The 22160-nt window shown below is 49.2% G+C and overlaps 2 protein-coding genes across 2 annotated transcripts; both read right to left on the bottom strand.

Moving 5' to 3' along the window:
* Positions 1 to 1942: 1942 nt before the first annotated feature.
* Positions 1943 to 4376, bottom strand: LOC129587319 (putative inositol monophosphatase 3). Its single transcript, XM_055481010.1, has 4 exons — positions 3441 to 4376; positions 3015 to 3048; positions 2617 to 2870; positions 1943 to 2551 (listed from the first exon to the last, which is right to left on the bottom strand). The coding sequence occupies exons 1-4, from the start codon at positions 3999 to 4001 to the stop codon at positions 2288 to 2290; spliced, it is 1113 nt and encodes a 370-aa protein (XP_055336985.1). The 5' UTR covers positions 4002 to 4376; the 3' UTR covers positions 1943 to 2287.
* Positions 4377 to 5497: 1121 nt separating this feature from the next.
* On the bottom strand, positions 5498 to 21779 carry LOC129587322 (potassium/sodium hyperpolarization-activated cyclic nucleotide-gated channel 3-like). The gene is made up of 21 exons (XM_055481017.1): positions 20836 to 21779; positions 12231 to 13390; positions 12012 to 12093; positions 11809 to 11935; positions 11334 to 11370; positions 11047 to 11084; positions 10823 to 10860; positions 10468 to 10510; positions 10209 to 10370; positions 9429 to 9488; positions 9228 to 9299; positions 8885 to 8934; positions 8672 to 8706; positions 8506 to 8536; positions 8362 to 8400; positions 8047 to 8128; positions 7825 to 7971; positions 7591 to 7669; positions 7289 to 7471; positions 6971 to 7106; positions 5498 to 6917 (listed from the first exon to the last, which is right to left on the bottom strand). Exons 1-21 carry the CDS (start codon positions 20904 to 20906, stop codon positions 6089 to 6091), a joined length of 3501 nt encoding a protein of 1166 aa, XP_055336992.1. The 5' UTR covers positions 20907 to 21779; the 3' UTR covers positions 5498 to 6088.
* Between the last annotated feature and the right edge of the window lie 381 nt (positions 21780 to 22160).

The following is a 22160-nucleotide window of genomic DNA, read 5'->3' as shown; positions in this document are numbered from 1 at the left end:
ACGTTCGGACGTTCTTACGTTCTGACCTTCTAACGTTTTAAAGTTCTGACGTTCTGAATTTCCGACGTTCTGACGTTTTTAATTTTTCACGTTCCGACTTCCTGACCTTCTGACGGTCTAACGTTCTGATATTCTGACGTTCTGAATTTCTGACGTTTTAAATTTTTCACATTCTGACATTTTGATATTCTGACGTTCTAACGTTCTGACTTTCTAAAGTTCTGACGTTCTGATATTCTGACATTTTGAATTTCTGACGTTCTGACGTTTTTAATTTTTCACGTTCTGACTTTCTGACCTTCTGACGTTCTAACGTTCTAATATTCGGACGTTGTAACGTTCTGATATTCTGACATTCTGAATTTCTGACGTTCTGACGTTTTGAATTTTTCACGTTCTGACTTTCTGACCTTCTGACGTTCTAACGTTCTGATATTCTGACGTTCTAACGTTCTGATATTCTGACATTCTGAATTTCTGACGTTCTGACGTTTTTAATTTTTCACGTTCTGACTTTCTGACCTTCTGACGTTCTAACGTTCTAATATTCGGACGTTGTAACGTTCTGATATTCTGACAATCTGAATTTCTGACGTTCTGACGTTTTTAATTTTTCACGTTCTGACTTTCTGACCTTCTGACGTTCTAACGTTCTGATATTCTGACGTTCTAACGTTCTGACATTCTGACGTTCTAACGTTCTGACATTCTGAATTTCTGACGTTCTGACGTTTTTAATTTTTCACGTTCTGACTTTCTGACCTTCTGACGTTCTAACGTTCTAATATTCGGACGTTGTAACGTTCTGATATTCTGACATTCTGAATTTCTGACGTTCTGACGCTTTTAATTTTTCACGTTCTGACTTTCAGACCTTCTAACGTTCTAACGTTCTGATATTCTGACGTTCTAACGTTCTGACATTTTGGATTTCTGACGTTCTGACGTTTTTAATTTTTCACGTTCTGACATTCTGACCTTCTGACGTTCTAACGTTCTGATATTCTGACGTTCTAAATTTCTGACGTTTTTGATTTTTCACGTTCGGATTACCTGACGTTCTGTTTTTTGACGTTCTGACTTCTGATGTTTTACGTTGTGACGTATAGGTACTGTATAAGCGACATACTGGGCGATGTACCTTTTATGGACGTTTGGGTACTAATTTATTGCTCACATACCTCGTAACAATTATTATCTATACTAAAAGGAAGTATTAATATGTATCCGCTATAGTCTCCGTGGTTACAGTCATCATGTTAAGTACGAGTACTTACTTTGTATTGCTGTGCAGACTGCAGTAGTGAATACTTCTTCGAGTGCTCTTTACGTTTCCTATACTTAAGACCTGGTGGAACCATCTTCTGACCACTGGTTAATTAAAAAAACAAAAATCTATTGGCACACCTATGGAAAATATGGAATTTTTTAAGACCAAGCTGGACTAAAACTGACCACGCGTTGACGAGTCTATAAAAACGGCGCATAAATACGTTTTGGTCGGTAAGATTGTATGAATATAAAGATACCGTGTAGTCTGTAGAATATACGCAGCGTTTTCTCTTTCCTATTGCCAGCGCCAGCGCGAATGCCTCAGCAGCAAAACAACAACAACACCGCTCATCCATTCAGGAAAAAGCCGTCATATGTGTTGCAGCTGCTGCGAATGCGATCATTCTCATTTTCACGGTACACACGGCCCGACTTCCGCTAAATGGGCGCGCTGCCTTAATACAGTACTAAGTATTTACTTACACCGAATTTAAAATAATACTTGCTATTTCGTGTTGCTTTTCACCGAATTTACCCGGCTTTACCGCTAAAATTACCAGAAGGCAATTTCGTCGATGGGCCGATGGCTATGATCATGAATAGGACGATCAGCGCGCTCCAAGAGCCCACGTCATAATCACCGAGGATTCACTTTTCCCACGTACGACGGGGAGCAGCAAGTAATCCGCACTTTATAACTTATCACCGGTGCCAAACGAATAAGCATAATTTTATCAACAAATCAAAAATTAAATTAAGTTACGACAGATTAGAATTCATTAAATCGTAACACAATCAGCAGAGAGCATTAACGGAGAACAGCCTGCCGGTCGCAGTGCCCGTGCGACGCACTGCGACGGGCAGCAACAATGTCATGAGATTGGTCAGTTGCGTAACCCGTCACGCTGCCGGTCACAGGGGTGTCGTTAGTCACCTGAAACGGCACTCACAGGCTACAGCCGATGTCACTGCAACGTCCACGACTTCCGAGGTCCTTCGTCATGGCAAGAACGGCTCAGGAATCGACGCGGGGCGCCTTGCTGGTCGGATGCAGCGCGGCCAGGACGTCGAGGTAGTGGGCGTGGCCGTCGAGGGCGGCCACCACGCCGCCGTGGCTGACCACGTCGGCGTCGGAGCGCGGCGCCGCGTAGTCGACGTCCCGGCCCTGCACGGTCGTCAGGCGCCCGCCCAGCGCCGTCAGCAGGCCGTTGGGCGCGCCCAGGTCCCACTTCTTGATCAGCGTCGTGTGCAGGTACAGACTGGCGCGGCCCAGGATCACCTGCAAGGAGATCGTGTCGGTCAGAGAGACGGACGCGGGAGGATCGTCAAGGGCAGCGGCCTGACCTGCAGCGTCTTGTAGCCGGCCCCGCCGGCCAGCTCCACCTCCATGGGCCGGCCCTGGAAGGCCACGCGGGCCACCTCCTCCACGTCGCCGGTGTGCGAGCGGCTGACGATCAGTTTGTGCGGCCGGGAGGTGTCGCCGGCAGCGGCGCGGTCCCGCGACAGCACCTCCTCCAGGTTCCCAGACACCGCCACGTCCGTCCACGCCCAGTACGTGCGCTGGGCAGGGTCCTCCTCGAACGGCTTGTGGATCACACCTGCAATAAGATCAGACACTTTTTTCCAATTGCACAACAGATCATTAATAGAGAAAAGCTTCCACCGTAGTAACACTGAACACACTAAATTAGATGCAGTCACTGCAGCGACAAATGGATTCAGTGGTCATAAATAAATCTCACCCGCGATCGCCTTTCCCTTGTGAGCTATACCAACCTACAAAATAAAAATTTAAGTCTGCGATTTTAATTAATAACTGGGAAAAAATCCTTAATAATTCAGAAAAAATACTAGATACACCAATCATTAGAGAACTATGCTTAACACGCGACTGTAAGAGAAATAAAACGACAGTAAATAAGTCTATTCAAATTCAAAGTATTAATAATACAGTACACTGAGTACAGTGCTTGCTAATGAGCAACTTCAAAAATTTAAGAAATCATTACTTAATAATATAAAGAAAAACTAAATACGGTAAGTCGCTAGTCACAAAAAATATGAATAAAAAATGAAAAAGGAAGATTACTAAGCAGGAACGTGAGGCCTAGTACATAGTAATTAGAAAAAGAAACATAAAATCCGAAAACGAAGAACAGCGGACTGACCATGGTGGTGACGTAGTGGAGGAGGCTCTCGGTGTACTCCTGCGTGGCGTCCAGCGGGTCGATCCACACCTGCAGCTCGCGCAGATCCACGAAGCGAGTGTTAGCGGCGCTGTTACTGGAGATCTCCTCGGGACAGACGTTGTCCACCGTGCCCACCACCACGTTGGGGAAGGCCCCCTCCCCCTGGCCCTCCACGGCCCCGTGCTCCTCCGACACCACCCGCAGTCCGCCCCCGAAGGCCAGCTGCAGCGTGCGCGCCATGGCGAAGTGCGAGCGCAGATCGCCGTCCGTCACGGGATTGCGCGTCTGCGTGTTGCCCCCCTTGTTCTTGGCGTTGAGCTGCTGCGCCTCGTGAACGCGTCGCACCTCCACGCCGCCGCGCTGCGCCGCCACCACCGCGGCGCATAACACCGCCGCCACGCTGACGCGGGGACTGTGCTGGTGCGGGCCGGGGCTGCTGAAGGGCAGCAGGGGCCACAGCGTCTCCCGCATCAGATAGAAGCCCAGGAAGGCCACGCACATAACAGCCAGCACCCCCGCGGGGCTCCAGCGGATCCCCATCCTCCGTCTGTTTAACACGCTCGGGCCAGCTGATCCCTCCACGGCATCCCCCGCTCCAGCAACAACAACCCCATGCACCGTGCGCTAGACCGTCTCTCAGGAGTCAGCAGCACATCAATCACAGGATTACAAAAGTCTAACGTCAGTTCAAGAGACGAAGACACAGTCACAACCAGCTGCCAGCAGCAGCACACAGCTGCACTACTTCGTGCTGCGCAACCTTGTAATCACAGGAATAGTGGAATACAAGTACTGATCTCCAAAATCCACACACTCAGTACTCAGTAGCAGTTCGAACAAGCGGAATCAAAATCAGCGCACATTTCCCATCTGCAGACTGCAGTGGATTCAGGATTTTGCAAAGGCTGCTACCAAACTGCTACGTATAAGTACTGTACCAGCACTAGCAGCACTGCAGCAGTACTGTACCAGTCTGCTACCACTGCCACAGGACATCCACCGCACTGTCAGCCAGGGCGGTCGCATATAATGACAGGGAGGTTGGCATTTTTAGCCTTCTCACTTCCGGTACGAGTACGAATACATTAACGATAAGTACTGTAAATACTAAAATCCTTCATTTATTGGGCAAAGGCCATCAATATAAGAAAAAGTGCATTCGCGTAACACTACTCAAAAAACACAATACTAAAATTAATACAGTACAGGAACTTTTGGTGCAACGCGTCTGTTAATCCGCTGAAGGAAACCGGCACAAAACTGCATAATCGAACGGGAGGAAGCTGCTTCACCTGTTTTATTTTTCCACGTTTCGGTCTCCAGATTCAGCGTGGTAATGCTCAAAGTGTTTTTGGGAACTGTTCCATCACATGTTAACCTTTATTCACAACGTATTCTGCATTATTAAAAACATCACAATTTATTACAACATAAAAACTTCGTCAAACCGCTCCGCTCCTTCCATTGTACCCAAAACTGAGACCGCATTTCCCCGTTGTATCTCCAGTGACAATCTTTGACGTAAAAATTCATGGGAACTCTTTTCGCCTGTTTGCTGTTCCAGTCGTTTGTCCAGTTCTTTGATAACTGGAATGGATTCTTCGTCTAGATCATGTAAACGCTAGGCGCTGCCTTTTGTGAAACATACTGACGTGAATAAAGTTACATTATATCGGTACCGGAATTAGTCAACATAATCTATACTCGTACGAGTAGAAATGCTAGTGTTGTCCATTGCTTTGATCTCATTATTACATACACATCTCTACATAATTATAATAGCCGTTGCAGTTTATATTCTTCAGAATAATACGTCAATTTAATCCTTGAAATCGAAGGAAACGGGCGGATTTGTTTAGGTTGGGACCGTTGTGTTCTGTGGAAGAATACGTACTAAAACGTCACCAGAGTTCTTTATACGGTACGCGCAAGAAAGAATGTTAAGTTGCTAACCAAAGTGGTAATTTCATGTGGTGCTTCACTTAATTAACCGCACAATCTGCTAAAGATAAATAATTTATTAGGATACTCGTAGTAATTTTGTTGACCATGGGGAGATCACAGGGGTAATACTTGCACATTAATCCGGCACATGCAGCTGATAAACACATTTTCGAAAGCAAATCTAAGAGATCAGAGATAGGAGCTTCGTGGCGTAACTGCAGCTGGCCACACCAGGCAGAATACTGTCTGTCAACAGAGCGCAACGGAAATTAAGTAGAACATTTGCTTATTGCAAGCGCATCAACGCTCTCTGTACAGAACTACAGATACAAGTTACAAGCGGTTATACATGCAGATCACGCGCCTGTGGCAAGTGCAGCGAAAGCAGACTTAATTCTTCGGTGACCTTTGGAATCGTCGTGTGCCTGTGTAACTTGCAGAACACAACAGGCGATCAGCGGATTCGTTCAAAAGGTCACGGAGCGTATACAGTTTGAGCTATCACAAGAACAAGTAGATACTGCAAAGACAGCGCTGCCCATCCGTTGGACGAGGTCACGCCGAATATTCCACTGCGGATGGAAAGGTCACGGGGCTATGCACTTTTAAATAAAAGTCAGGTTATCAGATTGAATCGCCGGTTGACGAGCAAATCGGCACAACAGCCGGAAATGAAAACATCGCTAAACTGCCGAGTTCCATGTCGTTGACCCGGCCAGCCGACTGGACTCGGTGTTGGCGGCAATCTGCAGCGGTCCACTTGGCGGACTATTAAGCGCGGGCGGCTGCTCCACGGTGACGGCGGTCGTGCTGCTGCTGGGCAGCGGCAGTGGCGGTTTCGGCGACAAGGCCGGCATCGACTGGTTTATGCTGCTGCGGGCGGCCGGCGCGTCCACCGTCAGACTGATACTGCTCTTAGGCAGAAGTTCGTCGCGCTCGCCCGTCACCTTCTCCGCCTTGCCGGGCTTGTCGTGCACCTGCGCGTCGTAAGTAGTGAGCGGGCGCATGTGGATGCCGCCCGGACTGGGCGGCGGCGGCTGGTCGCTGGAGTCCTCCCGCGGGAGGCGGCTGCGCTGCGAGAGACGGCGGTCCGGGTAAGGACTGATCATGGGCGTCGGCGACAGTTGGTAGGCGCTGGCGCTCCCGGGAGTGGTCTGGGCCAGCGGGCGCAGGGAGGAGTAGGTGTTGGACGGGGACAGTGTCCGCGGCGTGGAGGGGTGGTTGGTGTAGCGGTACTGCTGTGTAGCCGCTTCCAGCCGGCGGCCCAGGGCGTCGGCCGACGTGCTGCCGGCCAGCAGCGGCGAATGGGCGATGAGAGCGGCGGCGGCGTCGCCCGGCTCGGCTTCGGGGTCGACGAAGGTCGGCAAGGGGAAGGCGAAGGCCGAGGTGGAGCGGCTGCCCGCCAGACCGGCGTCGCTGGACACGTCTTCGCCGCCGCGCAGGTTGTCGCGGCTGCGCTGGCTGACGATGCCGGGGTCCTTGCCGATCTTGTTCAGGCGCTCGGCCGCCACGCTGTAAACAGGCAGTTAGTATAAGCGTAGGAAGTGCAATAAATGTTGCAATACCTTTCTAGCGCCGTCCTCATAAGCGGGTATTCGTTGAGCACGCAGTTGAAGTTGTCCGACTGTAGCGAGAAGAGTGAGCAACACGTCACCGCCCGTACGGAGGCCACGCGCTTCGCTTTGGTCAGCAAGCAAATTTCTGCAGAAACCGCAATTTTATTTTGTTCGTGGTAGTGTAAAGATCTCTTGTGCAAAGAGATCTTTACAGTAGGTAGTGCATGCCGTTATTGACAGGGCGTAGCCGTCGATGGCATCAGTACATCAGGAAAAGGTCATGCTTATAAATGAGTAGTATGCAGAGCGCAGTGCGTAGTCACCCACCTCCAAAGTAGGAGCCGTCGCTGAGACAGGTGATGACCGCCGGCTCCTCGTGCAGCACCTTGGGCTCCAGGTAGATCTCCACCAGGCCCTCCTGGATGAAGTACATCTTGTCGCCCAGGGTGCCCTCCCGTACAATCACGTCATCCGGCAAGAAGAACTCGTAGCGCAGTCGCGTTATCACAGCTAACAGCAACAAATGTTATTTTGAATGGGATCAGCACCATAATGTAGAAATACTTCTAATTATACGTATGCCGTTAATGTTAATAATTTGAAGAACAGAAGATGGACACTAGTTGTACCGGTAACGAAGTTGGGATCGGCGTGCGAGAAGAAAGGCACACTGGACACCAGGTCGCGGCAGTTGTAGTTGATTATCAGCTGCAACAACATCATGCACCACGCGTTAATGACCATCGTTTTACTGAACACTTGCACAACACTTCCGGCCCGACTGAACACGTGTCCGTGGCCGCGTTCAGTTATACAGCCACTGGGTTAATGGGCAAGTGATACAACACATTGGCGCAGTGTACCTCGCGCAGGGGGTCGTTGAGCTCGCTGAGGATGGCCTCCTCGTCGAACATCTTGCCCTGGAAGCGGTGCTCGTAGAAGTCGGAGATCTTGGCGCGCAGCTGCCGCGGCAGCTTCCGGTAGGCCATGTACTCCTCCACTTGCTTCCACTGCACAACAATAACATCATTATTGACACTGAACACGCAGGCAAACGGAGCTGCAGTGCTGCAATGCAAGGTCACCTTTTCACGATACTGGCGACGGGATGCGTCCAGGGAGTGAATCAGATTGGACGCGTGTCCGATGAAGAGGGCGTAGGTGAATCTGTAAAGCATACCAGCGTTCCCGCTCGAGCTGCCCATTTGATCAACTGGTTACGCTGCCTTACTGTCGGCATACGTGTAGGTACCGTAATTTACGCTTCCGAGCAATTACCGTCTTGCTTACTGCAGGTTAGTATTACAGGTATACAATCGAGCAGAGTGCCTTGCAGAGCCCATATTAATTACTGCGATGAAATGTTGACGATTGTAATGTCAGAGATTCGTAATACTTACGCGCCCGTCAGCATGGAGAGAACCGTCAGCCAGGCGTCACTGCAAAAGCCAACAGTTACCGCAGTTGCCGCTCAGAGGTCACTGATGCCGCAGAACGCAGATTACTGGCCTGTATTGTATATCTGTGTAATGTGTATCACTCACCTAATGGACTGTGGAGGGTATCGACCGTACCCTGCAAATTCAATTCAACACTTTATTACGTCACCCCGCAGTGACCCGGAAGTTTAGCCCTATAGAAGAATGATAATCTACTCTACGGTGTAGTGCCGAGGGTTTGTTGAATCTGTGTACGAGTAGAAGTACGTACCGATGGACAGTTGGTGACTGATGGCTTTGAACACGCTGCAACAACAAAACCGATAAAGTGTCGCCGCTTGTCAGCCAGAAATTCACAGAGTACAGAACGCCAACACGTGTCTACGATCTGTCGTGCCAAGGGGAAATTAGGACCACAAGGGAATACAGTCGCCGGCGGAACTGACGCTTAATGTAGAGTGTATATGTGTCTGTCGTGTCTTACCTCCACGTATACTGCTCGAACCAGGGCGCGTGCTCCAGTTCGTTGATCACCTGCCCAGCACAAATTACGAGGTATTATACAGTGTAGCCAACTGCAAGTCTACAGCGACTTTGCTAGTTTAGTTTAGTTTGGAAGTGATCCCATCATCCCACATTTACTTGTACACATCATAGATACTGCTAATTGTCGGTAGGCCACTGGCTACCGGAAGTGGCAGAGGGATTCAAGCGAAAAAGCAGCTGCGTTTTAATGATAATACGCATTACTATCAGTGCATATACAGCCAGCAAATAGGAACCTGCGTCAGTAAATTCAAGTGATGGCCAGCGTAAAGGTCACTTACCACCCAAGAATCGCGCGGAAATCCCTGCAGCATGGGAACGAGGAACTGAATGCAGCCGCTCCAGTGAGCCATCTGCAATTGAATACCCGTTCCAATTCGGTGCATTTAGTCGAATTATTATGCAGCACTCGTTGATGTACATATATAACGATGACAGCAAACCATATCACATGGAATGTCGTAATATGAATTTGTACTGACCAACATCATCAGGCACATGAAATTGAAGATGCGCATAAAGACTCCGGCAATGTTCAGAAACTGCAAGGGGAAAGAGTAAGCATTTTTTCCAGATTAAATATGTGCTTTCGTCCTTAATTATCATCTGTGGCACGTTTCGTACCAAAGAAAAAAAGTGAAACGTTTTTCTCTCCTTGTAGTCACAGTAGACATCTGTATACAGGCTGTAGACACCCTGTAGACCTATCGGTAGTCACCTGGTTTCTTAGAATGTATACGGCGTGTCTACAACGGTGTCTGCAGGTTGTCTACGGATGTCTACCGCTGTACAATATACAGGCAGACCTTCTTAGACTCAGCTCGATGCTGTGCCTGTATACACCGGTAGTCGTCTGTAGACAGCCCGTAGACACCACTGTAGACATCCTGTAGTCACCTGGTTTCTTAGGTATACAGGTTGTCTACAGGGTGTCTACACGTTGTCTACAGATGATTACAGTGACTACAGGAAGGAAAAAAACGTTCCAGTTTTTTTCTTTGGTACGAACGTTCCATATATATTAATTATACATGAACTGTATAATTGTTATGTAGGTGCGTGGTCAGTACAGCCGTACAGGCACTAAAGAATCCGCTGGTGATTAACAGAAATAACTATGCTTTTTTGTGAATACGTTATTGCACAGGGAAAGGTCACCATAAGGGCAAAATGACGGTGACACTGAGTCATTTAACCGATAAGATTGGTATATTGTATTGCACATGTATCTGCGGCAAGCGGTTGAGTGCGTGCGTACTCACATAGATCTCCTCGAACTGGGAGACGTAGCGGACCAGGCGCGAGAGGCGCAGCAGCTTGATGAGACTGAGCAGTTTGGCCATGCGCAGGATGCGCAGCGCCCGCCCGGCGTGCACGAACTGCGACTTGGCGAAGTCGTCGTCCCAGATGCTGATCACCAGCACCTGCACAAATAGGTAAGTCACCCTCACACTATCTGTTCCAGCGACTTGATTGTTTCAGTTTGCAGATACTGTATGGTTATGCTCTTTGCTAACTTACCACGTAGTCGAAGGGGATAGACGAAATCAGGTCCACAAAAAACCTGCAAGAGACCGCGCTGCATTCAACCGTATACTCAACCGGCATGTGGCCCGGCGGCTGGAATTAGGCACAGAATATTGAAACTTTATCGATTATATCATTCACATAATAAAATGCCAACAACGGGAATAAGAGTTATACTGTAGATCTAGTTGATCAAAATAAAAGGCAACGTGACACCGTGATGTATTGCGTTACATAAGCAATGAGTGACACTAACAATTAAAACAATTAATGTGGTTGTTTGATTTATGTCCGCACATGCCAGAAGCAATATACGTAGCGCTCTGGTGATCTTTACAGAAAACCTTACCATGAGCGAATATAACGTTTCGCGATCTCTTTGGGGTCCTGTGCAAGTAAAAAAGAATGCGATGGGCATTATAAATGGCTTACTGTATATAGTGGACACACTGGACAAATGCCGTAACAAAGTACATATGCAATACAGCTGACTGAGCAGTCAACGAGTCGAATCCAAACTTCGAGGTACGCATCACCGTACAGTGATCAAGCAGATTTAGGCGTTGTACTTACCAGAATGACTACCGAGGCGTTTTCTGGATTGAGCAGCCCTACAGATACACAGACAGAATTTGCAGTGCTTATATGAATAAATCGCGCAGAGGTGACCGCGAGGGAATAAACAAGCGCAGTATTGCGGTTAATTAATGAGCGTTTCCGGTGTATTTATAAATCTAATTTGGCCAAGGTCGTCAGCAGACGTGTAAACAATGAGTGTCGAATAACGGTAATTTGCTGGCAGACCTCATGACATTTCCAGAATCAGACCAGCAATTAATTTTGTTTATCCGTCGGCGTACCTGTTCGGAAATTGCACACCAGGTCGATGATGAAAATCTGCAAATTTAAAAGAGCAACAGTAATAAGTGAGTCTGAAATAGCAGGGACTGGTGATGACTAAGGAATATGCGCGGCGGGATAGACGAAGGCTGACCTTTCCAGTCGCCGTTCCCATTACAGCCATTAATCAACAAATTAATAAGTTGGTGTACGAGTATTAATTTCAGTGACGCGACAACACATGACGTTTCGTGAAGGATGCCGGTGCGTATTTATCTGTAGCGTCACCTTATAAATCTTAATCGTTTAACACTATTTATTTGTTATTTATTACTTATAATCATTTACTATCTGCTAATCAAATATAAACAATAGCGTTTGTGGACGTATGTAAAATGAAAATCTGTACGTAAATAACAGTTTTAACAGCAACCGGCTAATCCCGGACACATTTGTACAATATGCTTAACTTTAATTTCACCAGCTTGCAGTTACCGTGTCGCTAAAGCAGTTGAAAACAATCCAGGGAATGCTGAAGTCTTCGTTAAAGAAGGCAATGGACACCGGTAAAATCATCAAGTTAGCCAGGAGAATCACCAGCATAAACAGATCGAAGTAAAAGCTGCCCAAATAAGAATGTCTGACCTTTGTTTACAGTAAGAGTTATATATGCAACAAGCATGGCAGCGGAAGCCTACCGAAAATTAGACGCCGGATGTATGACCCAGTGTTTGCTGGACGCGATTCGTTCGCGCTCTTTTGTCACGGCCGTTACTGAGCCTGTCAACAGGGAAACGAGGACTATAGCATAATCTATTTTTAAAACAGCGCAGTACAGTATGCTTAAGCCGACCGTCGTACGTCTGTAGGTAGCCAGTCATTATGCTGGTAAAGGTCACCTTTACACACGCACTTACCGAAGAGCTTCAATGCCAACTTGTTGTCGGTGGAGGGCTGGAACATGGAGAGGAACTGCTGTCTGAGCGTCAGGTCGGGGTTGAGCGGGTCGGCGGCGGAGATGCGGCGGTGGCTGTTGCGCTGCTCGCGCGCATTCTGCCCGCGCGACATCTCGGAGGCCTTGCGGCGCAGCATGTCGTCGACGGAGAGGTCGGCGACGAAGAGGTCGTCCGGCGGCGACAGGCCCGGCGACCAGTCGGGCAGCTGGAACTGGCTGTTGGAGCGCGACTCCCCCGGCTGCTCGCTGAGCACCGGCAGAGGCAGGTGGTAGTCGTATACGAAGGGCGCGACGAGGGATTTGCGGGTGGCGGCTCCGAGGGCGCTGGAGAGGGCGGCGCAGTCGGAGAACAAGTTCATGGCGTGGTCCACCAGGAAGCCACGCGAGCCCAGCGGGTCGGCGTCGGCATGGTCGAGGGCGGTGTCCGGGACGACGACAAGGGCATCGACAGGGCTCTCTTGGTAGACGGAGAGGGAGCGCGGCCGGAGAGTGTCGAGGTAGGGGCGCCGGTCGCGCTGGATGAGCGAGAGGGACGCGGTGAGGGTGTCGCGACGACCTTTGCCGGTGGAGGCGGCCGGGTGCCAGGCGCTGGACGAGGCGAGCGGGTGGGCGAGGCTCACAGGCCGGGGCTTGCTGAAGAGGAGAGTGTCCGGGTGCAGATCATCCTGGTGGTGCGTGAAGTGATGCTGATCAGGGAATCGCGCCGATGAAGCAGCGGCGGAGGGCAATCGCGCAGTGCCCGCGGATGTACTGCCTAATTCGCTGCCTACGACGTCGGCGCCGGGCTGCGTAAGAGCGAGGCAGCTGTGGGAGAGCGGCGGATGATTGGAGTGTTGTGCGCGTGGCAGCCAGCTGGCCTCCGGCGAAAAGACATGATCAGGCAGGAAGCGGGACTGCTCGTAAGCGGGCGGCGGGGTGGATGTAGCTGCGTCGGGGCCTGTCAAGTGCAGCGCATCGGCCGCGTTCGGCCGGCGCCGGCGGTGACCTTGGGCGAGGGGATGAGCCGGATGCGGATCAGGCTCCGATAAGAGGGAGAGCGATCCCGCAGTGGATACGGCGTCGATCCAGGCCGGCTCACTAGCCGAATCAGGCGCCTGCTTCTCCGCACGGCTCTTCCGCCGCCTGCAACGCAATGCAACGCAACGCAGTCAACGCACAGCCACTAATTACAACACTGCTTAGCTTAGTTACTCCGGCTGCAGCTGGCGCTGGGCGATCAACGCTACTGCGGATTACACATAGATCTGTATATATATCCAATAGAAATCGATAGCACAATTATCTGTGCAACTCTGATCAATGCCGGATCGACTGCGCCACTGAGCCTCATCAAAGTCAGGCCGCGGATCGCATATATAGGGATTATAAGTATTAGGGAACTGTGCTTGTCGCCGGTCGCCCATCAATACCTCCTATTTACCGGCAGATTATTCAATTACACCGCTTGTTTGTCAGCCCGATAACGCACAGAAGGCAGATCCCTCTCCACTGTGCGGCTTCTAATTTTAACCCTGACGTCCCGCACTTCCGGTCGGCGGAGACAGCTGGGTCGGAGGAGCGCTCTGTAGCTCATTAACTCCAACAAACATCTCGCTAATGACGCGCAGGTAGCATTACCTGATTAACACCGCATCCGCATCTATCTCTGCCGCTTCGCGCTGCAACTTGCCGAACGAAATGAATTTTTTTACACAACAAATTTTATTTTGCACGCTAATGCCGAGGCCGTAAGTCTTGAGCAACAGCTGGCTTAAAATGACTACTCAGAACCCTTTAATGACTTATCAGACGCCGGCTGTCGCATGTACACGTGAAATACGGTATTACAATAGCGGTAATCGTCAAATATTAGCGCTCAAGCGGCGGAATCAAAATCAGCGGCATTAATAATAAACGAAGCATGATTAATCGATGCCGGCCGATGGAGCATGCCGGAAATCAATGGGCATAAGCGGGCATACAAAGCAGGCGGTCGGGATGACAATTAACCTCATTTCTATCACAACAAGTCTTTTTATGGCCGCACGGTCAAGTGCGCCGCTTCCGCCGCTACGAAGCCAACAGATACACGCAAACAGGGATCGCGGCGTGCGCAATCCGCTGCGACTGGCGAGGCTCGTTAATTTGGGTATTACGTTGTCAGGCCGATCTTCGCCGTGTGGAAAACGCAATAAGCTGGCGCCAGCAGTAAAAGGCCACTGCTTAATCCATTTAGTGACCTCGCGCGGACCACGCCATCGCGCAACACTGGCTTCCCCTATCGCTGATTCGCTATACATTATCCGATGCATGCCGCAATTTTTTTGTACCGTTTTTCTCGTACAGAAATTGCCGCTCCAATGCACTGAACAGTTACAGACTAGTGTGGTTCTGGCTTTTGCTATCGAACACCGCAAAAAATACTATTCAGCATTACCCGTTTGAATATGCATACGTATTTTAGCATGATTTACAACTTGTACATTTCTTGCATTCTTGCAGTGCTTTATACGGTTCGCACATGCTAAAAAATATTCATACAAATCCAAAAGACTAGATTACATTTTTCAAGCACAGTAAATATACAGAAAACTAAACGCTGAGCAAAGCAAACACGCTGCTTGTTTCTTGCATGTACCGGTGCTCACAACAGCTTCGCTTGCTTTTTCTGTCCATGTCTTAGGGTTAGATTGATTACGGTAAATCAAAACCAGCGACTTAAAAAATCATGCTGAGCTTATTCAAATTAAAAATTAATTGTCTGCAAATCAATTCGGCTGAGCGGTAACCGCGCTGCCCCACACAGATGGCTGAACTATTAATTTATACACAGAATAGCATAATTACGGATAGACTCTACCCTTTACCTTCCTAAATCAATTCATTCCTCTGTCATGGTAACAGCACCAGCATCGGCCAACTTAGACGAAATGTTCTGTGTGATTAGGCCGCCTATTTCCGTAGTCGGCTGAGGCTGTGTATTCAGTACAATTCTTTTACTGTTATAAGAAACTTGTGACTGTATTGCAACGCCAAATTGAAATTAAATCAATTCATTTGCCAAACCGAATCATCGATGCAGTTATACTGCGCAGTGCGCTCGTAATTAAGCGCTACAGAGTAGATATTAATTACAAAAACAGAGTAAACATAAAGATTAAATATTCCTACTCGTCTTGCCTATTTTATACCGTAACCTTTTTTATGCCGGAAAATCAACTATTTTGTGCATGACATTAGTATATAATAATACTGGCTATAAAGTATAAATACTGTGAAGAACCGATCGAAATGTTTAATAAATTAGCAATATTTTAGTAGAAGGTCATGGGAGTGCAGTGCTGGCGCCTGGCGGTACATTACTCTACGCAATATATATAATTAACCTGATTTGTAAGCAGCAACGCAACAGCACTGCAAATTGGCTGCTGGTGTGCAGGCGAGCGTAAAGAAATCAGTGGCTGTGATCGCGTAGAGAAACACGGGTAGCGAGCGTGTTAATGTTGGCCTGCGCCTACGCAGTCGTGAGTGATCGCTGCTCAGCTGATTGCGCGATGACGGCACTCCATAGGGACGCTGCATCCAGGAAGGCAACACGGCTGCGGGCTGCGTAATCGGCCGGGAAGCCAATGAATTATAGATAGCTGCAGATATAGATTTTTCAAGTGCTACCTTAACCGTTAAAAATGATGGTGTCAAAGATAAACAGCGTAAAGGCAAACAACCACGCCAAACGCTGATGTCAAGCCTAACGTTAAGGTTAAGCCGCGCCGGCCGACTCTAGTTAACGTTACAGTACTCCTATATGCACGGTGCAGCCACATCCACCGGCACACGCAACGCTAACCACACCGCTCCCGCGCTGTTTTCCGTCTTACTTACATATTCATCGCCAGCCCGATTCTTTCGAGCGCATAATCGCATCAGGTAACGGTAAGAAATACCGCGAATCTTACTGCTAAACACGCGCAGATGCATCTCCAGAAAAACGGGCCAACTGTACACACGGTCACGTGCTGCTATATATGTCCGAACACACACGACGATTACCTATACTTGAATCGGCGAATCAATTATCCTGTCGCCCGTAATATATTCACGCCAGTTCGGCATTTAAGATGGGAATATTAGCCATACTCTAGCCAGCCCGGTAAATAACCAAATAACAATCGAGGCAGCGAACGTTTACTACTATAATACTCCTTAGTAGGAAGGACGGGAAATGGTAGTCGCAACATTGAACGATTAGAGCTACAGTGTTACAGCGTTGTCCTACCCGAAATGGTTGGCGGTGAAGGAACAAGCGAGCCGTTACGTATTGCGTATATAGAGACGCTGCTGGGCACCGGAAAGCGTCCGTTGACGGAAGTGATTGCCGGGCGCAGCGCCGACAAATGCAGTGGCCCGCCGCGCGCAGCGGGACGCGGAACAGGCCGGACAAATAGAGCGCCGATGGAGGCAGTTATTGACGCGATCGCGCGCCGGTCAACAGCGACCGCCGATTCAGTTAGATCAGCGCCGCGACGGCTTCCTTCTCTCCTTCTCGACTTCCGCCAGCAGCCACACAATGCACGACGGCCAACAAAACACAAGTTGCGATCAGCGAGCGCGAATTACGTTAAGCTGTGTAATGTGTACAAGTCAGCGGAAGGGAATGCGGCAGTTTAATCGCTGGCGTGTTGAGTCGGCGAAATAGATGGGAATTGCAGCGATCTGTTGAAACAAGTGGCAGTTTGTGTAAACGCACGTCCCAGCACAGAATATATGCAGTCGGCTAACACGGCGCTGACGGCTAGGCAAGACAAGTGCCGGCGTCGAGATCGACAGGCAGGCAGCGAGGATCGGGATCAGGCAGGCATCAGGATGGATGTACGCGGTGATGAGTCAGGGCGAGGCTGAAGGCGGCGATGATGGAGCATCCATCGGCAGTATTGCTGACCGACCGCGATGAGCGCCAGCTATTAGCGGCCAGATTAACGTCCCATATCAACCATTGGTTGTATTGCCGATCTGGTTCTGTGCAAAGTCAGATCAGAGCAGACAGACAAATGGATGAACCGCGAATCCGCGATGATACCGGTGCCGGTTGCGGATGCCTCTTGGCCAGATTAGTACGGATACTATGTTCCCCTCGCCACTGCCAGTGTAGCCAGACGAGACGACACTCAGCCTACGCAATTAGCCGGCAACATCCTGACTGGACTGATTCGATTTGCCGATTCGCGCTACTTGTACGGATGACGACTTATGCTGTGGCGGCACTATCTCGATGAAAGGACGTCGGGCCTCTCTTCCCTTCTTTCCCACTCGCATTCGCTCGTTAGCATTGTGCAGCGTCGGCAGTCTGCGCGGTTCAGGCGGCACAATGGCAAGAGAAAGGACGGAGCTGGTAATAGTGTGTCGTTGATGTGTAAGTACATGTCTGTTAGCCAGCGCAGGCGACCAACGTCTTGCGCATCCAGACGTACACGTACTGTACATATAGATATGTACCGGTACTTGTGTTACGTATATCTATATATGCAGCTGGCGACATCCCAACGTAATGGAGCAAACCGCCATAACATGCGTTACAAATTGGCTGGGCAGATTGCGTACCGCCGTACAGCGCCAAGGTTGCCTTGGGTTGAGGGGTATATACCGGTATATATGTAATGGCATCGCGTTGTACCGCCTCTCGTACGCCGCGAACGGGGAACAAGTATACATATATCTATCGAGTGAGGTTATTGTGCAGATATATACGGCGGGATAAAGAAATTTGCTGGTGCTGTGAACCGATGGCTGCGGGGCGAATATGCTGCACGATCGACTTGCTGGAGCGGGATTGAGTGAGTGGAGAGTTTACTCATCCCCTCTATAGCTAATGGCAAGTGCACTAGCTAATTCTTCCGTTTCACCTCACTGCAGCGCCGCGACGCGCGATAATCCCGTCAATAATCTCGCCGCTACGCATCCGCCAGCGCACGGCCGGTGCATCCGATAGAGTTTCCGCCCGGGCTGCTCCAGCCTGCATCCACGTACTTGTACAGCATCTAGCGGGAGGAGTGCTTCTCCACTGCACACTGCACAGTCCTTGAGTGCGCGCGCACTTTAATCGCTCCCGTGCAGGCCATGTACATGTACTCATGTACTCTGTGCTTAATGCTCATCAACAAAAATGCATGTACAGCAGCGTTACACGCTACTTCTATCGCTCTCCTGACCGGCCCATTAATGTCCCCATTGCAACAGGTGAAGACGATCAAGAAACGCTTTACTTTTTAATTACGAGCAATCATCATTCGCAACTAGGAAAGTGTTCTGCTGCGATCCTGTAGATTCCGTTTTTGGAGGGAACACAATAATTTTCTTGTTATCCCTTGGCATTTCAATGCCATAAATGTTGTACCGGTAAATGTCTGACGCAGATTACTGGCACTGGGCGGTCACATTTTACTATCACTCAAAAACGGATGCCAGAAAATTTATCCCGGAGAGCATGTAAATTAGTAGCACGCCACCATTTGACAGTTTTTTTCGGATTAAGAAAATCACCTTGTACTTACCGAGTAACCAAAGTTACTCGTAATCGAAAGCGTAACTTAAAGCCCAATCATGCAAAGAGGAAAGCATCAGTAAGAGTTAATAATATCAGACCAAACACGGTTGTATGTTATTACTTCTGCGCCAGTTAATAACAGGCCTACTGTACCAGACCAGAGGTGCAACTAAGGGCATGTACGTACCTGACAGGTACGAGTTGTACAATCGTACTTGGCCAAAGCAATCATGAACCGACATGTAAGCCTGCAGTGTGACCTGAAACAGCTCGAAGAGTTGCGGATGTACGTTGTGGCGATGGCCTAAAATACAGCAGTACGAGTCCTGTAATGTATGCAATCCGCAGTGCCGCCACCGACACTCTAAATTAAGCCGCTGCAAGCCCAGTCACCGAGAAATACACGTAACGGCCGGGTGGGCGTGAAACAGGAAATAAAGAGGAGCTGGAACAGTGTGGATCACTAATAAGTTCTATTTCTACCTGTAGAAGTATCTGTATTGCAGTACTAATCTGCAACTGTCTACGCTACTGGACAGCTGCCAGCATGCAGTCTATGCAGTGTCCGCTAGAAGCTAATGCAATGTAGTATGTGCTTTACAGCGCACCGTACGTACAACAGTGTATATATACTCGTACTTGTACATACGCAGCAGAAACTGGAGACGAGAAACGGGACGGGCCAGGAATGGAAACCGACAGGAAGTTGGCTTCTGTACTAGCTGGATGCTGCTGTTCATAATTGCATTAAGGAAAGTGCGCAGCCTTCATGATATGTTCACTGCCATCTTGAAGAGAAAATCTCAGATGATTCAAATACTAATCCAGTGATTAGTGATCACACCGTAACCAAGACAGTTACAGTTGTGGCTGTGCGTGAATATTACAACGGCAAAGCTGTCCAAAGGTCGTCTACACAAATGAAAGGTCTACACAAAGGTCGTCTACCCAAATGAAATTCTGAAGCGATCGAGGGTCACAGCTCACAGTCACAGGTGATCACAAAGAAACGAGCACACATGCACGGGCAAATTAATATACCAGCTACCCGTGTGTTTCTATCTTTATGTATAGCTTTTGTTTCTATCCTATGTTCACTCCAATAACCCAATAAAGTACCCGTGTGTTTCCCGTATTGTACACACATTGTTTGGTCTAACTTATCGCCGGCACTACAGTAAATCTGCATGCACTAGGACTAGTAGTTCATTTCTTGACCCAGAGCGGTAAAACATTTTGACCATCAGGTCCTGTGAATATAATTATAAGCAGCTACGGTTACGGTGTGGGCTACGGATACCTGCGGCCGGAGCGCGCTTTCTACGCACATGTACAGCGGAAGCGGACCAGATTCCGTTTTGTGTTCTGTACACTCGTAACTCGTGCATTTGTAAATCAGGCGTGACCGTCCTTGCGTACCGCACCCAGCATCAGCAGCTATATAGAATATTACACGTTTCTTTAATTAATTGTAGCAAACGTGCAACTCTGAACCTCCAGTTAGGGACTGTACGTATCGCTAGTCGCTACCGACCACGTACAGTAGAGGGGACTCATCCATTGCACTGCACACATTCAGCAGCAGCTATTCATTCGAGCAGGCTTGTCCTTGGCTTTACAGGACGTTCGCCACGCGGGACTAACCAGCGGCGGGAACACGCAATGCTGTGATACATGCTTATATACACGGTACAAGGCACTGTCGCGATGTGATACAATAATAATTCAATCGACCTGCCAGTACTTCCGCAGTTTTTCAGCTGGCAAAAACACCAGGGGTCGCGTTTCTGCCATGGCTGTCAGCTGACCACTGCTCAGGAGATGTACACGCTAGCAAAACAAGTGCCCCGGTAGCCTACTCGGTAGTTATACCATACAGCTTGCATGATGTCAAGGTATCAGTACCTGTGCATTATTTCACAATTTCAAACCAGTAACAACCTCATTAGTTGTAAGGCGGTCGTCATATAAGTTGCATTATCAGAGCAGCATATCTGCGGGATACCGGCGGAAGTTGGCGAGCACAAACAGCTGGAAAAGTACTCACCCATTCGCGTGGTCGTCCTGGATGCGGGCGCAGCTGGTGCTGGTGCCGGCGTCGTTGTTGTGATCAGACATGTTGCTACCTGTCACAACGGATCATCTGGCTCATCTCAGCGCTCCACATTGCTGCACGTGTACCGTCTCTAGGTAAGCAGGTCACCGGCAGCCACCGGGATTTGTCGTAGCGCCGACACTAGCGCCAAACAGCGAGATGCATGGTGAAATCCCGACGAACATGGTGATGCCGGCCACTTTGACCAGCACATCTGCAGTGTATTGTATATACCACACCAACTGAATGCCGCAACGGTTTGGCTGCTGCTTTTCACAACTTGACCGTTCGCCTCCCACCGAGATTGTTATGTCACATAAAGCGCCTTTCGCCAGATATCAGCTACGCCGTCCAGCTATCTGTATATGCAGCGCTACACTTGAAGTACGCCATGTACGAGGACACAAATTAATCTTCAGTGGTCGATATTCGTCCCGCACAACGATTACTTGGGCGATTCTATAAAAAAATCATAATCATAAGATGAAAACGAGCCGGACATGTGTTGGTGTTTCCGATGGCGATGGTAATCCACCGAGTCGACAGTATTAAACAGCGATCAGCGTAGATGTGCAGACGGGATAGTTGGATGCTAGTGCATGGGTAGGAAAATAATCGGTGGGGAAATGAGTGCTGCCAGTTGAGAGAATGGCGTCAATGACGCATGACAAAGGAGTGATTACGCCGCATGTCGCTGCTAGCGAAGCAACTGCACGAAGCGATGCTGGCGCGAAGATATGTGTGAGTAACTGAGTAACTGTACTGGCGTAATGACATCCGGCGAGAGTAAAGGACTGACTTGTTGGCCTTCCGGCGCGCCATTGTTCGGCCCGGCAAGGATTGGCCCTGTTGTGGCCCGGGCGGGACTGGCTGGGCTTCCTTGGCGGGAGGAGAGAATTAGAGTGTGCGCTGTTGCAGTGCCCGTGCAACTGCGGCAGTGAGATGGAGCGGCGCCGGAAGGAAGGCCAGTGTTAGCAGCGCAGCGTAATGTTAGGCGTGGATGCCGTTATGGCGCTGACAGTGAGCGCAGCCCGCTTAGGTTTAATTCACTTAGCGACTGATCCTTCGGCAAGTGTGGCTGGCCAAGAAAATAACTCATTTCGCCATCCCGCTCGCCACCGGGACATTCACATCATTCATTCATCATCATAGCCGGCGCTTGTAATACGTTTACTGCGCAAAGGTTAAACCCACTCCCATGCTTATATCCGCGCCGAAAGACCGGCCGACTGCCCAACTAGGAACTGGTACAAATCGCTTCCTATACTTTGTACTAT

The sequence above is a fragment of the Paramacrobiotus metropolitanus genome, unplaced genomic scaffold, assembly GCF_019649055.1.
Source record: "Paramacrobiotus metropolitanus isolate TYO unplaced genomic scaffold, Prichtersi_v1.0 Parri_scaffold0000024, whole genome shotgun sequence".
Lineage (NCBI taxonomy): Eukaryota > Metazoa > Tardigrada > Eutardigrada > Parachela > Macrobiotidae > Paramacrobiotus > Paramacrobiotus metropolitanus.
The sequence above is the reverse complement of the archived record's forward strand: the minus strand, read 5'-3'. Positions and strand labels throughout refer to the sequence as shown.